General features: G+C 32.8%; 3 protein-coding genes across 3 annotated transcripts; 2 read left to right on the top strand and 1 right to left on the bottom strand.

Annotated features, from left to right (window-relative positions):
* Positions 1-496: 496 nt before the first annotated feature.
* Positions 497-6,117, top strand: LOC106107116 (alpha-tocopherol transfer protein-like). The gene is made up of 6 exons (XM_013287825.1): positions 497-599; positions 965-1,136; positions 2,767-2,983; positions 4,263-4,449; positions 4,832-5,045; positions 5,916-6,117. Exons 1-6 carry the CDS (start codon positions 579-581, stop codon positions 6,068-6,070), a joined length of 966 nt encoding a protein of 321 aa, XP_013143279.1. The 5' UTR covers positions 497-578; the 3' UTR covers positions 6,071-6,117.
* A 1,994-nt stretch (positions 6,118-8,111) lies between these two features.
* LOC106110121 (alpha-tocopherol transfer protein-like) lies at positions 8,112-13,487 on the top strand. Its single transcript, XM_013291836.1, has 6 exons — positions 8,112-8,260; positions 9,463-9,634; positions 10,179-10,395; positions 11,957-12,143; positions 12,393-12,606; positions 12,893-13,487. Exons 1-6 carry the CDS (start codon positions 8,258-8,260, stop codon positions 13,045-13,047), a joined length of 948 nt encoding a protein of 315 aa, XP_013147290.1. The 5' UTR covers positions 8,112-8,257; the 3' UTR covers positions 13,048-13,487.
* Positions 13,488-14,041: 554 nt separating this feature from the next.
* Positions 14,042-19,924, bottom strand: LOC106106924 (alpha-tocopherol transfer protein-like). The gene is made up of 7 exons (XM_013287586.1): positions 19,556-19,924; positions 17,886-18,045; positions 17,599-17,758; positions 17,146-17,257; positions 16,291-16,422; positions 15,404-15,617; positions 14,042-14,499 (listed from the first exon to the last, which is right to left on the bottom strand). Exons 2-7 carry the CDS (start codon positions 18,043-18,045, stop codon positions 14,351-14,353), a joined length of 927 nt encoding a protein of 308 aa, XP_013143040.1. The 5' UTR covers positions 19,556-19,924; the 3' UTR covers positions 14,042-14,350.
* Between the last annotated feature and the right edge of the window lie 357 nt (positions 19,925-20,281).

Here is a 20,281-nt window from a genome sequence, read left to right on the forward strand (position 1 = left end):
AGCTAATGCAACACCCTTATTCTGACATCCGACTACTATCCAATTATTAACATAACAAGCACAATTACGACATTTTAAAACCATGTCATAAATATTTTAAATAATATTTTGGATCACAATTACAAAGCTTGTATCGCTATTTCAATTTATGACAAATGGTACTGATTTATAGCACAGACTAACAACCTTTAAGAATACAGAATACGTCAAAGTAGTCAAAAAGCTAACAATTCCGATTATCATAATTGGTGTATTTTACATAATTTTATGTGAGACTACCCTTAATTAGAACAAAGAAATTAATTTATAAAAAAACCAATCACAAGAACAAAGGAACGTGAGTAATTTGCCGAAATATGAAAATATGGTTAACCTTGAAGAAGCAGCCTAAATATGTTGGAAATACGGGTTATTTTTTTTGTTAAGATGCTATATATTAAAATGACTAAGAGGATGAGTTCGATTTACATTATACAATCGTCAGTGAGCATGCAGACGTGATAAAATCGTTAACATTTATTGAAAAATCGACGTTGAAAATAATCTCAAGGAGTAATTTGAATAAAGAATTCTCAAAAATGATTGAAAGCTTGGAAAAGGTACGTTTTTAAACTTTATTTATTATTAACGTTGTTATTATGATTAAATTTTGTTTGCAAAAAAAATAATGAATATTTTTAAATTGCAATTTAATTACTTTTAAAGTAATTTGTAGAATAAAACAAAAGAAATTTGAATGTAGAATTATACGCTAACGTAAGTTAAAATAGTAAAGTAACCTCTGGTTGTTAATCTTTTTTCCTCATTTATAGATTAATATAACGCTTATTAAAATAATTAAAAGATACAAAATTTAATTATTTAAGTGAACATTGAAATATGAATCAATTGAACATTAAAATAAAATAATTGTAAGAAGTATGAAGATATGGTTATGTAATATTTGTTCGTTAAATAATTTCAGGAAAGGAACGCAAAATTGTCACAAGATGCATTGAAATTATTGAATGTAACAGAGAACGATAGACTTGATGTTTTAAAACGCTACAATGTGTCGCCAAAAGGTTTACAAGATATAATTTATTCGATTCAAGAATGGTACGAGAAACAGCCACATCTACCAAAAGGGAAATTGGGTAATCATTTTAAATATTTTGTATTAAAACAAGCTCCAGTTAAATTGGTTTAAAACGATAAAAAAAAGTTTACTTATGCAATATATCAACAAAGTGATGCGCCTGGTCCCTAATCTAATAGAATTACTCTGTTTTAATACTAAGGTATAAATCTGACTAATATTATAAATGTGAAAGCTTACTTAGATGGGATCGATGGATGTTTGTTAGAGTTTGTAGCCTAAACTACTTGACGGATTTCGATGAAATTCGGCGTCAATGTAGAGGATAATCTGGTAGATCTTATAGGCTACTTACTTTTGTTTTATTAATTCCACGCGGATGAAAATTACAAAAAGAACTAGAAAAAATACAATTTAAAAGTTGTGTGCATATCAATGCTTATGTACAAGAAAGTGTATATGATTGTATTTGTAAGGAAGCGCCTTTAAATCCACAATCTTAGGGTATAAAGGGTTGCACGTACTCGAAGTAATGTCCATTTTTTTCTATAGTTTTGCAGTATCTGTACAGTTTTAAAGAGTTACTTAGATACAACAATAAAAAAACTTTTTTAATCATTCAAATATTTTCCTTAATTCTTAAGTCCAGCTTCTAGAATATACTGGTAAAAGTGAACGGGAAATCAAAGAAAATTCTATTTCAGTATCGTTATTTCTTACTTTACTGACTGTTTTCTTTAGTCCGAGATATAAGAAAATCAAAGTGTTTCTTACATTATTAGATATAAATATTTTTATAGACGCACCTGTTGGATAAAATTGGTCATATGAACTATTTAATTCTTGTCCGTAACCTATCCGGTTTCTATTGTAATGACCCAAACTTGAATAACCACTTTTATAAATGAGGTTGAGCTATCGGCAGAAGCATAAGCCCAGAAGAGGTATTTTTAAAATATAACTGTATGATAAATAGTCGTTTTGAATGAAGATTTAATAGTGGCAAGTTCACATGTTTCATTACATACATCACTAGTTCATTATACGTCTTCACTGAGGGCCTCGGAGCCCTACTCTTAGTTAGAGTGACTAGGTAACCCAACCACACTGGCCAGTGCGTGTTGGTTGACTTCACACATATCTTTGAATTTCTTCGCCAATAATTTGCATTTTGCATGACAATGTTTTCCTTCACAGTAAAAACGTCGGGTAAATTATGTACGTATGAAATTCAAAAAATCGAAAATCACATTCCTACATGGCGGGATTCGAACCCAAGACCTGTAGATTATAAGTCAAGTGCTTAAACTCTGAGCCACCAATGCTCTCCCATGTTTTAATATGCTCGAATAAATGCAAAAAGAAACCGCCAGGTTCCATCCACACCATATCTTTAGCTGGTAATCTACAACCGTATGGCTTTCGCGAAACTTACCGTCTCGCATAACCGCGTTGTGGATTCATCTGTCTTCGGCGGTATTTCCTCAGTACAACTTAGGGTCCTTTACCATTTAAAGGCCTGCAACGGATCTGTAATTCCTCTGATGTTGGATGTCCATGGGCGTCGTTAATCACCTTGGTGTTTCCGCCGCACGTTTGGCCCCTTTTATTAGAAAAACATCGTGGAAGATAGGAATTGGAGATTTGTTTGATTTTCTCGCTAAGCTCGTTAACTCTTTATGTTTCAGATAGTCATATGATATTTCAACATTTGATGCTAAAAGGTTTTAGTATTGAAGAAGTTAAAGACAAAATAGATAATTGTGTATCTGGAAAACGGAAAATGCCAGAACTACTACTGAATAGAGATCCTTTAGATCCAATTATGAATGAATGTTTGAAATTTGGATATTTTGTTATACTACCAAAGAAGACACCTCGGAGCCATCGTGTTACTATCTTCAGGTATTTATCTATACATTTACTAATTGACCTACGAGATAGGCAAAGCCTTTTCAGCTATTTATTTTATTGTTAGAGTGGGCACACTATAACAGTTGTGCGATTGTCGATCGTCGATTGTTTCGCAGCCAATTCAACTGTTTAGTTGCACAACTAAAAATCTCGAAGCGCACCTCGATATAAGCTCATAGGAATCAAAGCAAGACTAAACAGCCGTGCGATAGTTAGTCATAGGTGTGCGCGAGCTCTAAATGTGAATAGACAATGGTCATTTAAATTTTTTAGTTATGTTCACTAATAAGAAAAGGTTGCAACTGTCAATAATTATTTAGAATTCACCTAAAAGTTAACTATTCTTGTAAATATAAGAAAAACTGTAGCTCACGACAACAAAGCCTCATTTAAATATTCATATTAATTATTAGGTTTTATTTTACGTGGGAGGTTATATAACAAAAACTTACACAAACAGGATTTTATCAGATATTAGAATAAAGAAAATCCAATTTTAGCGCAACTAATATCTTTATTATTTAATATTGCAGTATAATGCTATAAATAAAAATACATTGCTAAATAATTTGACATTAAATGTAAAACAAAAGGAGTTTTCTTGAAATTCGTATTGGTTCGTGATATAGTGCAATTCAAACGTTACGATTGCTCGTAATTTAGAAATTCTCTTGCAGTCTTGCAGTCTTTTCTTCCTTACCCAATAGACTTTCGAAAGAACATTTTACGTTCCTTAAATCTATGTTCAATTTACTACCCGTTTCAACTTATGATATTTAAAAATAAAAATATCGGCGCGAGTTAGACGCAATGGCAGCGCGCAAATGTAAAGATGAATTGCATAACATGAAGTGGTTAAACGATAGTTTACCATAACATATTGCTTAGCTAACCCCAAACCGCTATGAAGTTGGAATCTTATAATTATGTTTTTTTTATTGTCTATTTCTAAGAGCGTCGGTGTCGTCAGTGGTTTAAGCACTTGACTTGTAATCTACAAGTCTTGGGTTCGAATCCCGCTGTACCAATGTGATTTTCGATTTATCATGTTTACCTGACATTCTTACGGTGGAGGAAAGAGAACATCGTGATGCAACCTACACATATCGACGAAGAAATTCAAAGATATGTGTGAAGTCAACCAACCCGCATTAGGCCAGCGTGGTTGACTATGACCTAGTCACCGTAATTTACGGTAGGCTCCGAGCCCCTCAGTGGGTGCGTGGGACGTACAGTGAGCTGGTGATGATGTGATGATTGTCTATTTCAGAATAAAGCAGCCGATTGATCTCGTTGCATCGGACGTTGCTAAAATGGCTTTAATGTTACTATCCTATCGGATGTATACTGATTCTTCACTCGGAGAGCAATGGATATTTGATCTCACCAATGTATCTTTTCATAATTCTGTACAAATGACTCCAGCTCTCCTTACAAAACTAGTATATTTCATACGGGTGAGTACCATTTCTTTTATTCTAAATTTTAAAAAAAGTTCCTAATCTAGGTTGATAGTTGGTTTCAAATCTATTATTTTAAAAACAATTCATGTAAGATTAACTATTACAATTACAAATTGAGTTTTACTAAGATGCCTGTTATTTCACAATTATTTTAAGTTGTTATTTCATCATCAATTTGCCCTTATCCCTTACGGAGGGTCGGCACAGTGCTGCTCTTCCATACATCTCTATCAGCCGTCATATCTGAATCCACTTCTTTCTTAAGCATATCCTCTTTCACACAATTCATCCGTACTTTCTTCGGTCTTCCTCTTCCTTTGTAGCCATCCATATTCAATCTTAATACTTATTAATAAGTAGTAATTGTTGTTTTCAGTTCTGTTACGGCGCAAAGATAAAAGGAATACATTTTGTTAACATGCCATCATTTATAATACCCATTATAAATGTATTGAAGAAAATATTAAAACCAAAAGTCGCTAAGAGAATTTATGTGTACAGTGACTTTAACGAACTTGGTGGTTTATTCTCTAAAAGCATTTTGCCAAAAGAATACGGAGGTGATGAAATAACTTGCGATGAAATTACAGGTACGTAAGTATACATAGAAAATAATTTAGTAACCACCGTCTGTAAAAATTAAGGTTAAAAAAACAGGTATCAGGTATACAACACTACACAAAAAAATTGACAAAAAATGATTTTGAAATTTGACACTTGCATGGGTCAAACAAATTACTCGCTGCGAAGAAAGAATCTGGATTTACAAATTTAACATATACGGACGCTTTACACTCACTGAGGTAGTTACCAAGAGGCTTCCGGTGAGTTCCACGGAGATTCCGGAACCCTCTTCTATTGCACTAGAGGCAGGTTACCCCCCTCTGTGGCTTTTAGTGGGTACAAACTTCACATAACCGTGTCTTGCCCCCAGAATAAATGGTATCTTTTTGAAGATTTCCCCCGAAACCAAAAAAGTACCAAGAGACGTTTGAGATTTTGAAAATTAGTGAATACATTAAAAAAACAACAACCCAAGCAATTTGTATACACATTAGACCTTTCAGTAAAGTTGTAAAATGAGCACTGTCTGTCCATACTTCTTCATTCCGGAAAACTAGTACTTGTGCTGAGTAGTCTTCTATACTAATATTATAAAGAGGAATGAATTGTATTTTTGGATTCTTGTATGTATTGAAATAACTCAAAAACCTCTTGGACGATATAAAAAATTCTTGCACCATTAAAAGCTATGTTATCACTGAGTAACATGGGGTATATGATATTTTTTTAACTTCACGAACACAAAGTCGCGACAGCTAAAATTAATAAATTGAAGTTTCTTAAAAATTGAGCCAGCAGTTATGAACATTACCAATGGAAACTGAAAAACGATGTTTTACTCGTTTATTTACAAATCCCTTGGTCTAGTGTTACTTATGCTTTTTATTACATTTTAGAGAATTGGAGAAAATCGGTGCAATCAGACGCTTGGGTGGAATATTTCGCAGAACAGGACAAAGTAATGAGCGATGAAGCACTCAGGACAAGACATTTGAATTCCGATGATTTCTTCGGCCTTGAAGGATCTTTTAGAAAACTCGAAGTTGACTAAACCTAAGCATAATAATTGACAATTACAAATGTAATGAATTTAATATAAGTTTCTCTGTTAATACATGTTTAAAATCACTTTTACATGGACCATAAAAGATAATTTTAATCTGTACAAACTAGCTACTGTAATTGTTATCTGTAAATAATATGAATTAAATCTAGTAAACAATTAAGACCTTTTGACTATCTACTTAGAACGAAACACCTGAAACTAAACTATCGCAGAACTGTTTAGTCTTGCTTTGTTTCCTTTGAGCGTATATGGTGCGGACATTTCACTCGATTTTTAGTCGTAAAACATAACAGTTGATCTGCGAAACAATCGCCAATCGCACGACTGTTGTGAGATAGTTTACTCAAAGGTGTGCGTCCGCTCTTGGTGCTAGTAATTTGACGAACCCTGCTACATACAAAAGACTTTAAATTAACTGTAATTATTTCCATCCTATAGGATTTTCATAATGTCCATAACATACTACCATTCTTAAGTAATAATATTTATGACACCTAGTCATTCCCGTGCGGCTTCATCCGCATGAAATTATGAAAATTTTATTTTATTGTTTACATTTGTTAAAATATCAATAGCAAATGTCAAAATGACAAGAAAATACAAACCTTGGCAATCTTGCTTCCTTGATGATGGCAGCAACTTATGGTCTCTTTCCCACATTACGGTTTTTATAAAAATATATACCTCCTAAGTTTAATGGCGTTAAAATATATAGCTTAAAGCGTGACGTATGTGTTTTGCCTTTCATTAAAGAAAGAATTATTCAAAAATATGCTGTAATTGCTGACATCTTAGGCAACAAAGAAGTGTGTGTTTACGCTTTATTATAATAGTATAGATATCTTAGTAGTATTACTAAGTAATATTCAATCACTAGCAGTGTTAAATTTAAGTAGACGAATTTAATACCACATTTGACACTTCGAAATTAAGGGCCTGTCCCACCAAATAGTAAAATGTCTGATAACAATCCAACATATATACCTAATATGTAATGGAAATATCGAATTTTGTTCCCTTATCTGACGTCATTTTTAAGCTATATGAGCCTCTCAGCAAGTGGTGGGACAGGCCCTTAACATTGTAACCTTGTGACGGTTTTTTTTTAGTTACAATTAAGTACATTGTTGCGTAAATTTTGTTAAATCACGATTTATTATTGCGAAAGTGACCTTCGGTCGTAGTTTAAATGTTGGACCAGTGAACCCTTTTTTTTAATCCCTATGTTGCTAATTAAAATGTATTCGTATAATAAGTATTTTATTAAAAGTACGTGATCAATCTTACTGATTGTAAATGCTAGGCGGTTGAAGGGCCCGATTAAAAAGCAGTTATTTTCACTAATAGTGAGGAAGGTCCTGTCTCTGTCCTGACCACTGGTTACTTTAGACATCGGATTCCTCAGCCGACTGTGTTCTATTTTTTTTAATATGTTTTATTATTTTGTAAATCATGTAAAATGTTAAATAAAGGTATATGAATTATAATTGCGAAGATTTAGATGGATAGTTTGATTTAAAGTTTGTAAATTAAACGGCTGAAAGGATCTCGATGAAATTTGGCATAGATGTAGAGGATAGTCTGGAAGAAAACATAAGCTACTTTTTATCCAGAAAATATGAATGTAGGATACGTTACTCTTATTTTTATTTTTATTCGATAACTCTGGAACAGTTCAACATTTCTTATTGAAAATTGGGTTCAGATATAAAACAAAGTCTAGAGTAACACATGTGATACGATTCATCTTTGAAATGTATCAGGTTTCAGGGATAATTTTTCCCTACGTTTTTTAATACTATGTGGTCGAAGTTGCGGGAAACACCTAGTATCTCGAAGACTTTAATCGATGTTTTTAAACAGGTCACCTTGGCAATGAAACTGAAGCAGATGTCAAAATGTAATCTATAAAATTCACTCAACTATAAATAATTATACTGATTTTAAGACAAACAGTACCTTATCAAATACTAAAACATTTTTGCAACCACGTATCGTGCAACTGAACATTCAACAAATTGTAAATATCATATAAAGACATAATAAAACTCGATTTGGACGTCAGTTTCGTTTATTATCGCACACGGGACGTTGCAAGTTATCTTTTTAGATTTCTTTCTAAATATTACTTGATAAGTTAAACATTCAAATTAAATTCGTGATTATATAAAAATGGTAAGTTTTTTTTATCTTACTAATATTATAAATGTGAAAGTTTATATGGATGGATGTTTGTTAGAGTTTGTAGCCTAAACGGCTGAACGGATTTCTATAAAATTTGGTTTAGATATAGACGATAGTTTGGAATATAAGATAGGGTGCTTTTGTTTTTTTTTTAATTCCACGCGGACGGAGTCGCGAGCGAAAGCTAGTTTTATATATGTACTAAATGATCTTGTAATAATCTGATTTAAAATTAATTCAATTTCTAACACATTCTTTTCTATTTTAATAGGGATGAAAAAGAAAAGGACCAATTAGATCTACTAAGTTTTTAAATATTTTACTGTTTTCATAATTTTTAGCGGCGTGAAATATAAAATTTAGCTTTATTTGATATATCCTTGTTTTCCTATTGTGTACAAAAATATTTAATATAAAAGAACTTTAAGAAAATAAAGCCGGTTACATCGTTTTATTATAAGCAGGATAATTTAATAGTTGTGTGTTCAAAATAAACAAGTATGACCGCCAACCTCGCCTACATTGACGTCACACCTTGCAACAAACTTTTTGCCATTTTGCAACTTAAAGGAACCGATAGACATCTAGAAATTTCGAAAGAAGAGACCAAACAAAACAATAGCTTTTAATATAAAAAAATCGTATGATATACTTACCTATATTTACCTTATGATATCTTGCAAAATATTCTATACTAGCTTTCGCCCGCGACTCCGTTTACGTGGAATAAAAAAAACAAATGCAAGCCTATACATTTTTACAGACTATCCACTACATCTACGCCAAATTTTATCCAGTTTTTCACCTTTATAATATTAGTAAGATATACCCAAAATGATATCTGATGCTACTGTTTATCTCTTTAAGGTTTGATTACTTTGACAATTCAATAAGGACAAGTTTATTAAATATGGGTATGATTTTAGATTTTTACTCTCATAGAAGTTGCAATCCTGATGGATCCGAGCCCAGGTCCCATCATTGTCCCTCAAGTAGGAAGATAAACCGGTATCCACTGTCCTCACAGTCCAACTAGGTGTAACAGGGGTGGCCGCGGAATAGATTTTAAAACAAATGAACAACGCTAGAATTGACACATTTGTCTGTTGTTTTGTCAAAATAAATAAAACGGAATATGCCAATGGAAGAGATAAGGCAACAGAGAACTACAGTAATTTTTTTTGAACTTGTAGAATAGGAATTCGGAGTTGTTACGTGACGCCGAGAAGCTGCTATGCGTGAAGTCAAACGATGTGGATGTCATTCTTAAGGAGCATAAAGTGTCACAGAAACAATTGCAAGATATTATTGATTTAATTCAAGATTGGTATGACAAACAACCTCATCTACCCAAAAATGGATTAGGTAATTGTACTTCAGAATTTATGGTTATTATATAAATACTAGCTGTTATTGTGCGGCTTCATCTGCACGAAATTATAAAAACATTCAATTCACTCATTCATTCATTCATTGTCAAAATGACATGACATGACAAATCTTAGCAATCTTGCTTTCTTGATGTTGGCAGCAACTTATGGTCTCTTTCCCACATTAGGGTTTTATCCAAAATATTTACCCCTAAGTTTAATGGCGTGAAAATATGTAGCTTAAAGCGTGACTCAAGTGTAGTGCTTTTTATTAAAAAAAGATTTATTCAAAAATATGCTGTTATTGCTGAAATCTTAGGCAACAAAGAAGTGTGTTTACGCTTTATTATAATAGTATAGATGAATGCTTTGTAAATGTCAAAAAATCAACCGATCATGACAGGCTACTTTATAGACCAAGGTTATTGAAAATGATTTTTAACTATGTGCTTAAATCTTAAACAAGTTTCATTACGTTTCATTTAATTGCAATAATTATATTATTTAAAAATGTTTTACGTTGCTCATTTTTCTTACAGAAGACAGAATAATAGTTCAGCTTTTAATATCAAGTAAATTTCGCATCGAAAAAGTAAAAGATAAAATTGATGCTGCGATATCAGCTAAACATAAAATGCCAGAATTTTTATTAAATAGAGATCCTTTATCACCAAATATAAGTGAATATTTGATAGATGGGTTTTTCGCGATATTACCAAAACTGTCTCAAGACAATCATCGTGTTTCTATATTCAGGTAAGTAACATATTGTTTGTATATCATTAACATCTATTGATTTCATAGACCTACATCCCTATAGGTCTATAAAATCGATCCTTTTATGGCTATTCTATGGCTTATTCAATGATCAATAAGATCCTTCTTATGGCTGTGTTTTGACATTGAGAGGTGATGCCAGCTTGCTTCTATAGTTGCCAGTAAGCAAAACATTCCCAACTTCTTTCGAAATTCTCCCAAGTTGAAAACAAAACCAACCTATTTGCAATTTTATCCTAAATAGAATATAGAAGTTATTAAAATTTTCCCGCGACTCTTAGCCGCGCAGTTGCCGCTCTCTCATTGATCGAAATATGACGTCAAGATGACATAGTTAGTCTATGAAATTGTCTATATTTTCATGAGAGATCTAATTAAAATCATAGATTGAGCTAAGTGAAGCGATAAGAACTTCAAAGATATATGAATCGAATTTTTCGTTAGATTTCTAGTAACATTCAGCCCAGACTTCAGTCTTATTATCAGCTGTCGGATTGATTCGGTTGGGCAGTCAAGCCGAAACCCTTGAGGTTTTTTAGCCTTTATTATGTAAAAATATTTTTGAGTTGCTATTGTATTTAAAAGATGTATAAAACATATATAAAACTAAATCGGTGTAGTGTGCGTACTTTCATACATGTTCACTCTGAAAGACCACCGAAACAACTTCTTTGACTAAACTATCGCACAACTATTGTGCGGTTGTCGATTGTCAATTATTTCGCAGCCCATTCAACTGTTTATTTGCACAACTAAAAGTCAAGTAGTGTGCACCTCCATATAAGCTCATAAGAATCAAAGCGCGACTAAACAGTTGTGCCATAGTTTAGCCAAAGGTGTGCATTTTTATCCGATAAAAAGTCTGTACTCTGCAAGGTCTCTAACGACCGAATATTGAAACGTTTAGATGTGTAACAGTATCTTTAACAATAAATTCTAAATGCTTTACTTTCGGCGTTTATCAGATTTTAAGCGACGCTTACGAAACGAAGTATTTAAAATTCGTTTCAGTAATTAGCCATTAGTATTGGCTTCTAGTAAAATTAAAAAAAAATCTTTGTTCTATTATACAGTTAACAGTGGTCACTACCACTGTTAACTGTATACTGTTACTGTTACTGTTAACCCGCTTTAACATCTTAGCACGAATGGGCCGGCACGCCCGGTGTAATACCGCGTCCACATAGAAGACAGGCGTGAAATGGAAGCAATTCCGTGTTTCGTCTGATGAGTGTGGTACCCGAGGCCTAATTTAAGTCCCTTTCCCTTTACCACCCCTTTCTTATAAGGAGATGATGGGAAGAGGAAGTGGATTTGACGGTGGAGGAGATGCATAGGAAGGGGAAGTATCCTCTTTATGTGCGTCTCCTCCTCCGTCGGATAGGGGTAGGCAACGCTTCTGCAATTGCGGATGCCTATGGGCAGCGGTCGCTTCGCTATTTTGGCGGATTCAGGTGACCGCTTGCTGGTTTGCCGCCTTATGTTATATAAAAAAAAATAAAAAAATTTTAACGATGTTATAAATTTCTTTCTATTTCAGATTGAAATCGCCTCGTGAGTTTGTTATGAATGATGTTATAAAATTAGCTTTCATGATGTTAGAATATCGTAGATATAACGATGTACATTTTGGCGATCAATACATCCACGACCTGAGTAACATTAGATTCAGCAACACTGTTCAAATGACGCCGCCAGTTATTACAAAAATGATGTATTATTTAAGAGTAAGTATTAATGTAACAAAGCCTCATAGACTACAAAAATTCAATTAAGGTATACGTTTTAATATGATGCGTATTTTTGAGGTAAAATATATTTTATTATTGATATGTTACATTTAAGAAAGATCTTTAATCTAGATATCAAGCTGGTATCTGACTCGAAGGACCAAAACTGTAACCAAACTTATTAGGTATTGCCTAATGCAAATTAAAAGTAATTAAGTAGTCATTTATTTTTCATTTCATTTTCAGTTTTGTACTGGAGCTAAAATCAAAGGGATACATTTTATAAATATGCCAACATTCGTTGTACCGATAGTTGCATTAGTAAAAAAATTATTGAAACCTAAAATTGCTGCAAGAATTTACATACATTCGAAGCCCGAAGACATTGCTAAAATGTATCCCAAAAATATCCTACCTAAAGAATACGGAGGTGATGATTATAGTATCGACGAAATCGCAGGTAATTTTAAAAACAATAGAAATCTGTTATATTCATTAAGTCGGCTACACACGTGTAGTTTTCGACACGAATAATTAACAGTCGAACAGCCCAACTGTTCAGTTTCAATTGTACGTTTGTAGGCGAAAGAACTGTACAGTTTAACTGATAGTAACTGTCTCATAAAGACATATCTATTTAGAATGATAAATCTTACTGATCTGGTAAAACTGAAGGTGTGTAGCCGGCTTTAATTGATGATATTCAATTTACTACCATCTTAAAAAAAACTGTTCTCTTGTTTCAGAAAATTGGACGACAACGTTACAATCGGACGCATGGCGACAATATTATCGTGATCAAGAAAAAGTCGTCAGCGACGAATCAAAACGAACACGTGTTCTAAGCTGTGACGAATTCTTTGGATGTGAAGGTTCATTTAGGAAACTGGAATTCGATTAAGATTATCTTTAAATATTCATCAACTTGACGCAAATAATCTATACCTATGCAAGTTTTTGTTAATAAAAATGTGATTCGATTTTTGTTAATGTACTAATACTCTCTTTTTGGGGACATAGGATAACAAGAATACTAATACTTCCTTTAACTAACCAACTGAGTTCTAGGCTTGTGCTAGGATATGGGTTACGACAATATTCGAATGGTGGGATTCGTACCCTCGGTCGCATTTTTTTTATTTATTATTCCGGGATTTATAAACCCATAGTCATATTGTCAGGAAGGTTAGGGAGGAGCAACTTCCCCTCGAAGAAATCGTTGGTAATTTTAACACCATATTAACAGTAGCCTCCCTACACCTATTCTAAACAATCAGGTGGCAACGCCTGTACATAATATCTGCATTCATACAAATTCTAATAAAAAACAATTCATTTTAATGCTATTTATTTTATAAAGGTAAATACTATCGAACTTTAAACAAAGCAAGCCTAGAATAATGAGAGTACAAGAATAAATTTGTATATATTTTTACGCCAACATTGACAAAGAGTCACTCAGCCATGACTGAACGAAAGCATCCAAGCGATGCCCCAGTTCCCATGATGCAGGGAAAATATAAGAAACTTGGTTCCAAAGAGTGATATTATAGTAAAAATAATTCATTAAATTAAATAGATTGCTATATATTACTTTGAATAAGACAATATTAATGTAGCTCTCCTTACTCCTTCCTCCTATAAATGTAGCTTAAATCAACGGTTGGTGATAGGTTGGTGGTTAACACTTTATCAAATTGTAAACATGAATTGCGAAATCTCCAAGATTTTATACATTTTATTCCATACTAATAGATAACGTTACAATAACATAGATATCATTATAGCACTGACCTCTACTAAATTGACAGAGAGACGTGGTATTTGTGCCGTTCTGATCTTCATTATGGCGATAACCGTTGTGTTTAGCAACGGTGATGAGGATAGTAATTAAAATAAAATATAGATTAAACTACCAGCAACAGAACGACTCAAAAGCTATCATTTCCAAGCAACCTATCCTTTAAGTATAGATCAGTGCGTTAATGTCAGCCAATTGTGGTAATTTTTACGATCTTCATTTATTTTCACTGTTTGATTCAGAAGAAATGTAATAAATCACAGAGTACACTTTAAGTTAAATAAATAGTTATGTATTAAAACTACATATGATAACTTTTATTCTTAATCTGTAAATCTTAAAGACTTGATATAATTTAATACATTCTAAGAAATTTACTCTAACACCCATACATTTAAATAATTCAATCAAAATCCAATTTTTTAAATGAACCCACAATACAATCTTCGTCATATTTATCTCGAGGTCTCTTGCTTTCGTCGGAAACTAGTTTACAGTAATCTAAAAGTACTTCTTTAATCTTCTCTTTTTTCACTTCTTTGTTCAAACTCTCTGAAACAAAAGAAATTGGGAAATTTAAGTTAGAACAATAATAAAATTAGCCTAACACTGTCGTGTTATTGTGCTTTTACGTCCTGTTTTCCACTAAGAGAACTCTTCAATCAACATCCACTCAATTTAAAAAACTTCAAGAATGTTAAATTACCCGATTTAATTTCTCCTTGTATTAAAAATCTAGTCTCGAAAGACAGCTAAAATTCGAGTTCTCAACTCAACAATTCCAAGTGCATATACTTTATCATAGAAATATATCGGTATTGCTAAGAGCCGTATGTTAAGAAGACCAATAGTAGTTTCATCAACGTTACTTATGAGATCGTCGGTGGTACGGACGTTTAAAAACTTTAAGCAAAACACGACGTTCTTACGGTGATGGAAAACATCGTGATGCAAACTGTACATATTGTCGAAGAAATTCAAAGATATGTGTGAAGTGAACAAACGTGCAGTGGGCCAGCGTGGTTGACTAACGCCTAGTCATTCTAACTTTAGGGTAGGCTTGAATGGGCCGGCACGCCCGGTGTAATACCACGACCACACAGAAGACAGGCGTGCAATGGAAGCAATTCCGTGTTTCGTCTGATGAGTGTGGTGCCGGAGGCCTAATCTAAGTCCCTTTCTTTTTACCACCCTTTTCATATAAGGAGAGGATGGGAAGGGGAAGTGGATTGGACGGTGGAGGAGATGCATAGGAAGCGGCAATGTCCTCGTTATGTGCATTTCCTCCTTCGTCGGGTAGGCAACGCATCTGCAATCGCGGATGTCTATGGGCAGTGGTCGCTTCCCCATTTTGGCGGATTCAGGTGGCCGCTTGCTCGTTTGCCACCTTATGTTATATATAAAAAAAGGCTAAGAGACCCTCAGTGGAACCTATGCTGATGAAGATGAAACTTACCAGCAAATTCAACAAGTGTAGGCAAATCTCCACCATAGTCTTTTGGAAGGTACTCCTTTGGCACATACTTGTGCAAGCTCTCCATTGTATCGTGAATTATAACACGGTCAATCATCTTTGCTTTGACGAATTTCTTCATGAAGTTTACAACGTGGTGACTGAATACCGGTGCGTTCACACAATGTATGTGTTTCACTCTTATTCCAACACTTTCCTGGAATTTAATGTTTCATCTATACTATTATAATAAAACGTAAACACACACTTCTTTGTTGCCTAAGATGTCAGCAATCACAACATATTTTTGAATAGTTCTTTTTTTAATAGCCCTACACTTACGTCACGCTTTAGACTATATATTTTCACGTCATTAAACTTTGCTAGATAAATATTTTAGATAAAAATCCTAATGTGGGAAGTGTGTAAGTTGCTGCCAACATCAAGGAAGCAATAGGGAATATGCATGGACTTTTATTTGTTTTTCTTTTAAACGATTCTACTTGTTTAAAGATAAAATTAAACAAATTTGACAAAACATCAATGTAGATTTTTAAAACTTACAAATTCAATTTTTGCATAGTTCATTTGCGTTTCATTTCTAAGATAGGAATAATATTTTTACAGATTTTATACCTCGAGATATTATGGTAATATTTTTCAAGTAACTTACGTTTGGGCACGAATTTTTAATGGAATTATCAGAATAATAAGTAACTAATTTGATAACACTAAAAAACTTCTATAAACTGTACATTCAAGGTCATGATGGTATTCGTTCCACTCAATGTGTTTGGGAATAAAATACAATCACATTTTTAAAGGCTTCACAATAGAAATTTTTGGTAATATTTTTCAAAATACTTAAAACTGTAATAACTTTAACATACCTGATACAAATTGACCGCCTTCTGAAGTATAACAGGATTCACACGCAACAAATGTCCAAGACCAGTGTTGTTCAAATCCACTACCCAAATATCACTAAACATGTAGTCATACTTTAAACGTAAGTCAACCGTCTGTAAAAACGTAAACCAATGTAATATGTAAAAGTTTATGAGGTTAAATGAAACTTTATACTTTTACTAGCTTTCGCCTGCGACTCCATCCGCGTGGAATAAAAGAAAAAAAGTGTGTAGTCTATGTATTCCTTCAGACTATCCTCAAACCAAATTACCAAATTTTATCAAAACCCGTTCAGCCATTTAGGCTACAAATTCTTACAAACATCCATTCAACCATCCATCTATCCATTCGTCCATCTAAACTTTCGCATTTATAGTATTAGTAAGAAGTGAGAAGTAAGTTAAGATTAGGATAACAATTAGTATTAGTTATTATTCGTAGTTGACATTGATTTGACTTTTGAATAGCAACGAATGTCACATCTAGTCTATATATCTATACATATAATAAAATTGGAGTGGCTGTTTGTAACATAAGAAGAAAAATTCCAGATTTCGAGAAGATGATGTATTTGCGTTGCTGATAACGAATGTCACATTTAAATTTTGTTTTGTCTCACTGTCCGTTTGCAAACCGCGGTTGTTCCGGTTAATCTCTGAAACGACTGAACCGATTATAGACTACTTTTTATCCTGGAAATAGCTACAGTTCCCGCGGGATACAGTGACTTCTTTTTTGTCATTCCACGCGGACGAAGTCGCGAGCAAAAGGTAGTTAAAAATAAAAATATATCAAGTACTATTTTAACTGAAGATGTGGTCCTGCATAATACTTACAAGTATAATATTTCTATACATAACTTCAGTATCAAAAGCGGACGCGTCACCGCTAAACCCAACTATTGTTATTCTTTTCCCATCATATAATTTTGGAATAATCGCTTGACGGCTGTAAAAAAATATGAATCAGTGTTGGTATTTTAGTACCCAGTTCTAAACCACTGGATTAATATTGACGAAGCTTTGGCAGCCGTTTTATGGACGGCAGAAAACAATAAGTCATAAATTAAATCGAAATGTCTTACGTTTTTTCTTTTTAATGTTTTTTGTTTTTCTAATTGTTAATTTTTCTGATAATAGACTTTTGAACGTCATCGCAAAAAGAAAATGTTTAGCATAGATTTTTGTGGTATTTAACTCGTTTGGTAGCATTTGTAGAGTCTAATTTTTTCGTGTTTCTAATGCATTTGGATATCGCAAGCATTAGTATGATAATTTTAAATGACTTACAAAAATGTCCACAGTTTGTCCGGCTGTGTGAGTGCGTCAATCCTAGTTTGTATCAGTTCCGGTGCGAGAGCTCTATACTTGTAAAAATTATCAATTCGTTTTTTTGTTTTCTCACGAGAACCTTTTGCAACGACTAGAAATTTCTCAATTAAATGTCGTTCTGAAAATAGTACATACAAGTAGATAAAAGTTTAAAGTATTTTTTTACTTTTTTAGATGAGACTTTTTTGGGTGTTTTATTTGTTATATTTTTAATACTAATAGGTTATTTAAAAACATTATAATACCTATCGGCGCGTCAGCTAGATGTGGTTCCTTCCGAAACCACTCCAATATTGCATCGATATCTTCTTCCAGAACACTATCTTTTAATCCTATTTCTTTTTTTACTGCCTGCTTGTCTTCTTCTGTGTAAACCATCAAGCCGTGCTGTCCGTCTAAATACATCTGAAAAAAGTAATTTTTTTTTTAGCTTCCTATTCTGATGTTTGTAATTTTGCAAATTAAATTTTATGTCTTTCTCGGCTACTGATTGATCTGTGATTTTGCAGACATGTGGAAACCGTGTGACAATAGTATAGTATGATAAGATAATGAGCTGATGATGGACCTGATAGGAGGCCATAGGATCTCCGCAATGAAACGAACCTCGAGTTCGGGCTCGTTTGAATCGCCTCTTATGTGAAGTAAAACACTTAAAAAACAATAAATAGGTAAAATGTATTTTTTCACTATTTTAATAGTATTTTTAACAAGCTTTTATATTAGCGAGTTATATTATAATGGACTATTAAAAACGTTTCCCAGAATTTCACATTTCACACTTTTATAAACGCTTGTTATTTTTTAATACATTCAGGTTTATAACATAGTTTGATAAAGATTCAATTTGGAGAAATTGAAGAATAAAGGAGTTTATCTGAATATATTTCCTATAGAAGATGTTAGTTTCCTTTTTTTTAAATTATTTTTTTGTTATCCTATCTTTCATTCTCTTTGACAAAATAACAAAAAGGGTGTCGAAGGCACCAGGCGTTATTACTTACAGGACACGCAGACATTTCTGTATATTGATACATCGGCGAAAACTTAATGTACTTAAATGACGAATATTACCACTTAGAATACAAATACTTGTACACGTTGCTACGGCCTTTGTATGTTTATAATATGAATAGATGGTAAAAAGGCTTAAGAATTTTCCTTATCTTGTATGAAGTAAAAATAATTTTAATTGCATTATAATATAAACTGATAATTACGATTATTCAATGCCGAATGAAAAAAAAGTCGCTCTGTAAGCCGTGATTTTAATTATTGTCTTTTATTATTAACCCGTTATGCACGACAAAAATAAAAATTATTCTTAATTACAATGAATTGCACGAAGTAGTGTAAAATAACATTATTGGAATACGACTTATTAACCGTTTTTTTGGAATTAAATTTCTCATTTTGAGTTATTCAGAAGTGGATTTAGGCAAACTAAGAAATCTATTGGACTCAGTAGCTAAATAATCCTAGAAACATCTAGAATAAAAGTAGTGTAAAGCCTATTAAGGTTTGTTTGATTTTTAAGCGGTTTCTTTTTTCACATTACATTTCTACCCTCCCCTTCCTAAATTCGACTTAGTCTATAAAATAAAATACTTCCTATATCACTATGATCGTAAATTTATTAAGTATAGAAAAACTTAAAAAACAAAAACAAAATCTAACCTAACCTAACGTATATTTAGAACTTCCCTGTGTATTCTCTATTAATTTCCCTCACTTAGGTTCCAGTTTTGTGATGAATTCCATTAAAATTAGTTCATTTTCTTACAAGTTATTAATTCAACGCTTATTAAGTGCATCAAGTCCATAGTTAATTAAAAAATTCGTAATGATGAAAGAATTAAATTACATTTTCAGATGTATTTTAGTATTTCAAAATATAACAATTGATTTTACTCACCTTATGTGTAGAAATCCAAAATAATTATAATAACAAAATTAAGGATTGTAATATTAAATTGTCCACACGTTAGTTGTTACTGACTTCTTCTTTAGTATTGACATAACTCTCTCAAGATCAACTATATTATGTGGTAACCGAAAACTTGTTTTTTTTTAACCTTCAGTATTTTTGCAAGTAAAATATTAATAACAACCGCGACGCATCCATTGTCTTTAATCTATGTATTTACATGAAAAAATGATTTGTATATGTACTTTAGATGTCCATCTGCATTTAAAAAATTTGATAAAACTTCGGTAGGATGTTTCAAAGGACCAAAATGTTTTCAATTCAAATGGGATTAATTATTGTTTTGTTAAACTAGCTTTCGCCCGCGACTTCATCCGAATAGACTTTAAAAAAACAAAAATAAGTAGTCTACGTGTTCGTCCATACTATCTTCTACATCTATGCCAAATTTTATCGAGATCCGTTCAGGAGTTTACGCTACAAACTCTAACAAACATCTACCCATCGATCCATCTAAACTTTCGCATTTATAATATTAGTAAGATTTCAAATAAATATTCAAAAACACAACTCATTCCTCTTTATAACATTATACATAATACTGAATGTATATTCATAATACCTTTTTTTTTTTTCCGAAGGGGAATGCTTTCTGCATACTCCATGCCTCTGGGCAGACACGAGAGTTATGTGGGACTCTCCCCCCAAGTGGGG

The sequence above is a fragment of the Papilio polytes genome, unplaced genomic scaffold, assembly GCF_000836215.1.
Source record: "Papilio polytes unplaced genomic scaffold, Ppol_1.0 DF824269.1, whole genome shotgun sequence".
NCBI lineage: Eukaryota > Metazoa > Arthropoda > Insecta > Lepidoptera > Papilionidae > Papilio > Papilio polytes.

Coding starts and splice junctions, on each gene's coding strand:
- LOC106106924 (XM_013287586.1), bottom strand. CDS start 18,045: ATGTATTTAGACGGACAGCACGGCTTGATGGTTTACACAGAAGAAGAC. Junction 17,258..17,598: donor GACAAACTGTGGACATTTTT/GTAAGTCATTTA, acceptor ATTTTTTTACAG/CCGTCAAGCGATTATTCCAA. Junction 15,618..16,290: donor AGGCGGTCAATTTGTATCAG/GTATGTTAAAGT, acceptor ATTAAATTCCAG/GAAAGTGTTGGAATAAGAGT.
- LOC106110121 (XM_013291836.1), top strand. Junction 9,635..10,178: donor TCTACCCAAAAATGGATTAG/GTAATTGTACTT, acceptor TTTTTCTTACAG/AAGACAGAATAATAGTTCAG. Junction 10,396..11,956: donor CATCGTGTTTCTATATTCAG/GTAAGTAACATA, acceptor TTTCTATTTCAG/ATTGAAATCGCCTCGTGAGT.
- LOC106107116 (XM_013287825.1), top strand. CDS start 579: ATGATTGAAAGCTTGGAAAAG. Junction 4,450..4,831: donor AACTAGTATATTTCATACGG/GTGAGTACCATT, acceptor TGTTGTTTTCAG/TTCTGTTACGGCGCAAAGAT. Junction 5,046..5,915: donor AACTTGCGATGAAATTACAG/GTACGTAAGTAT, acceptor ATTACATTTTAG/AGAATTGGAGAAAATCGGTG.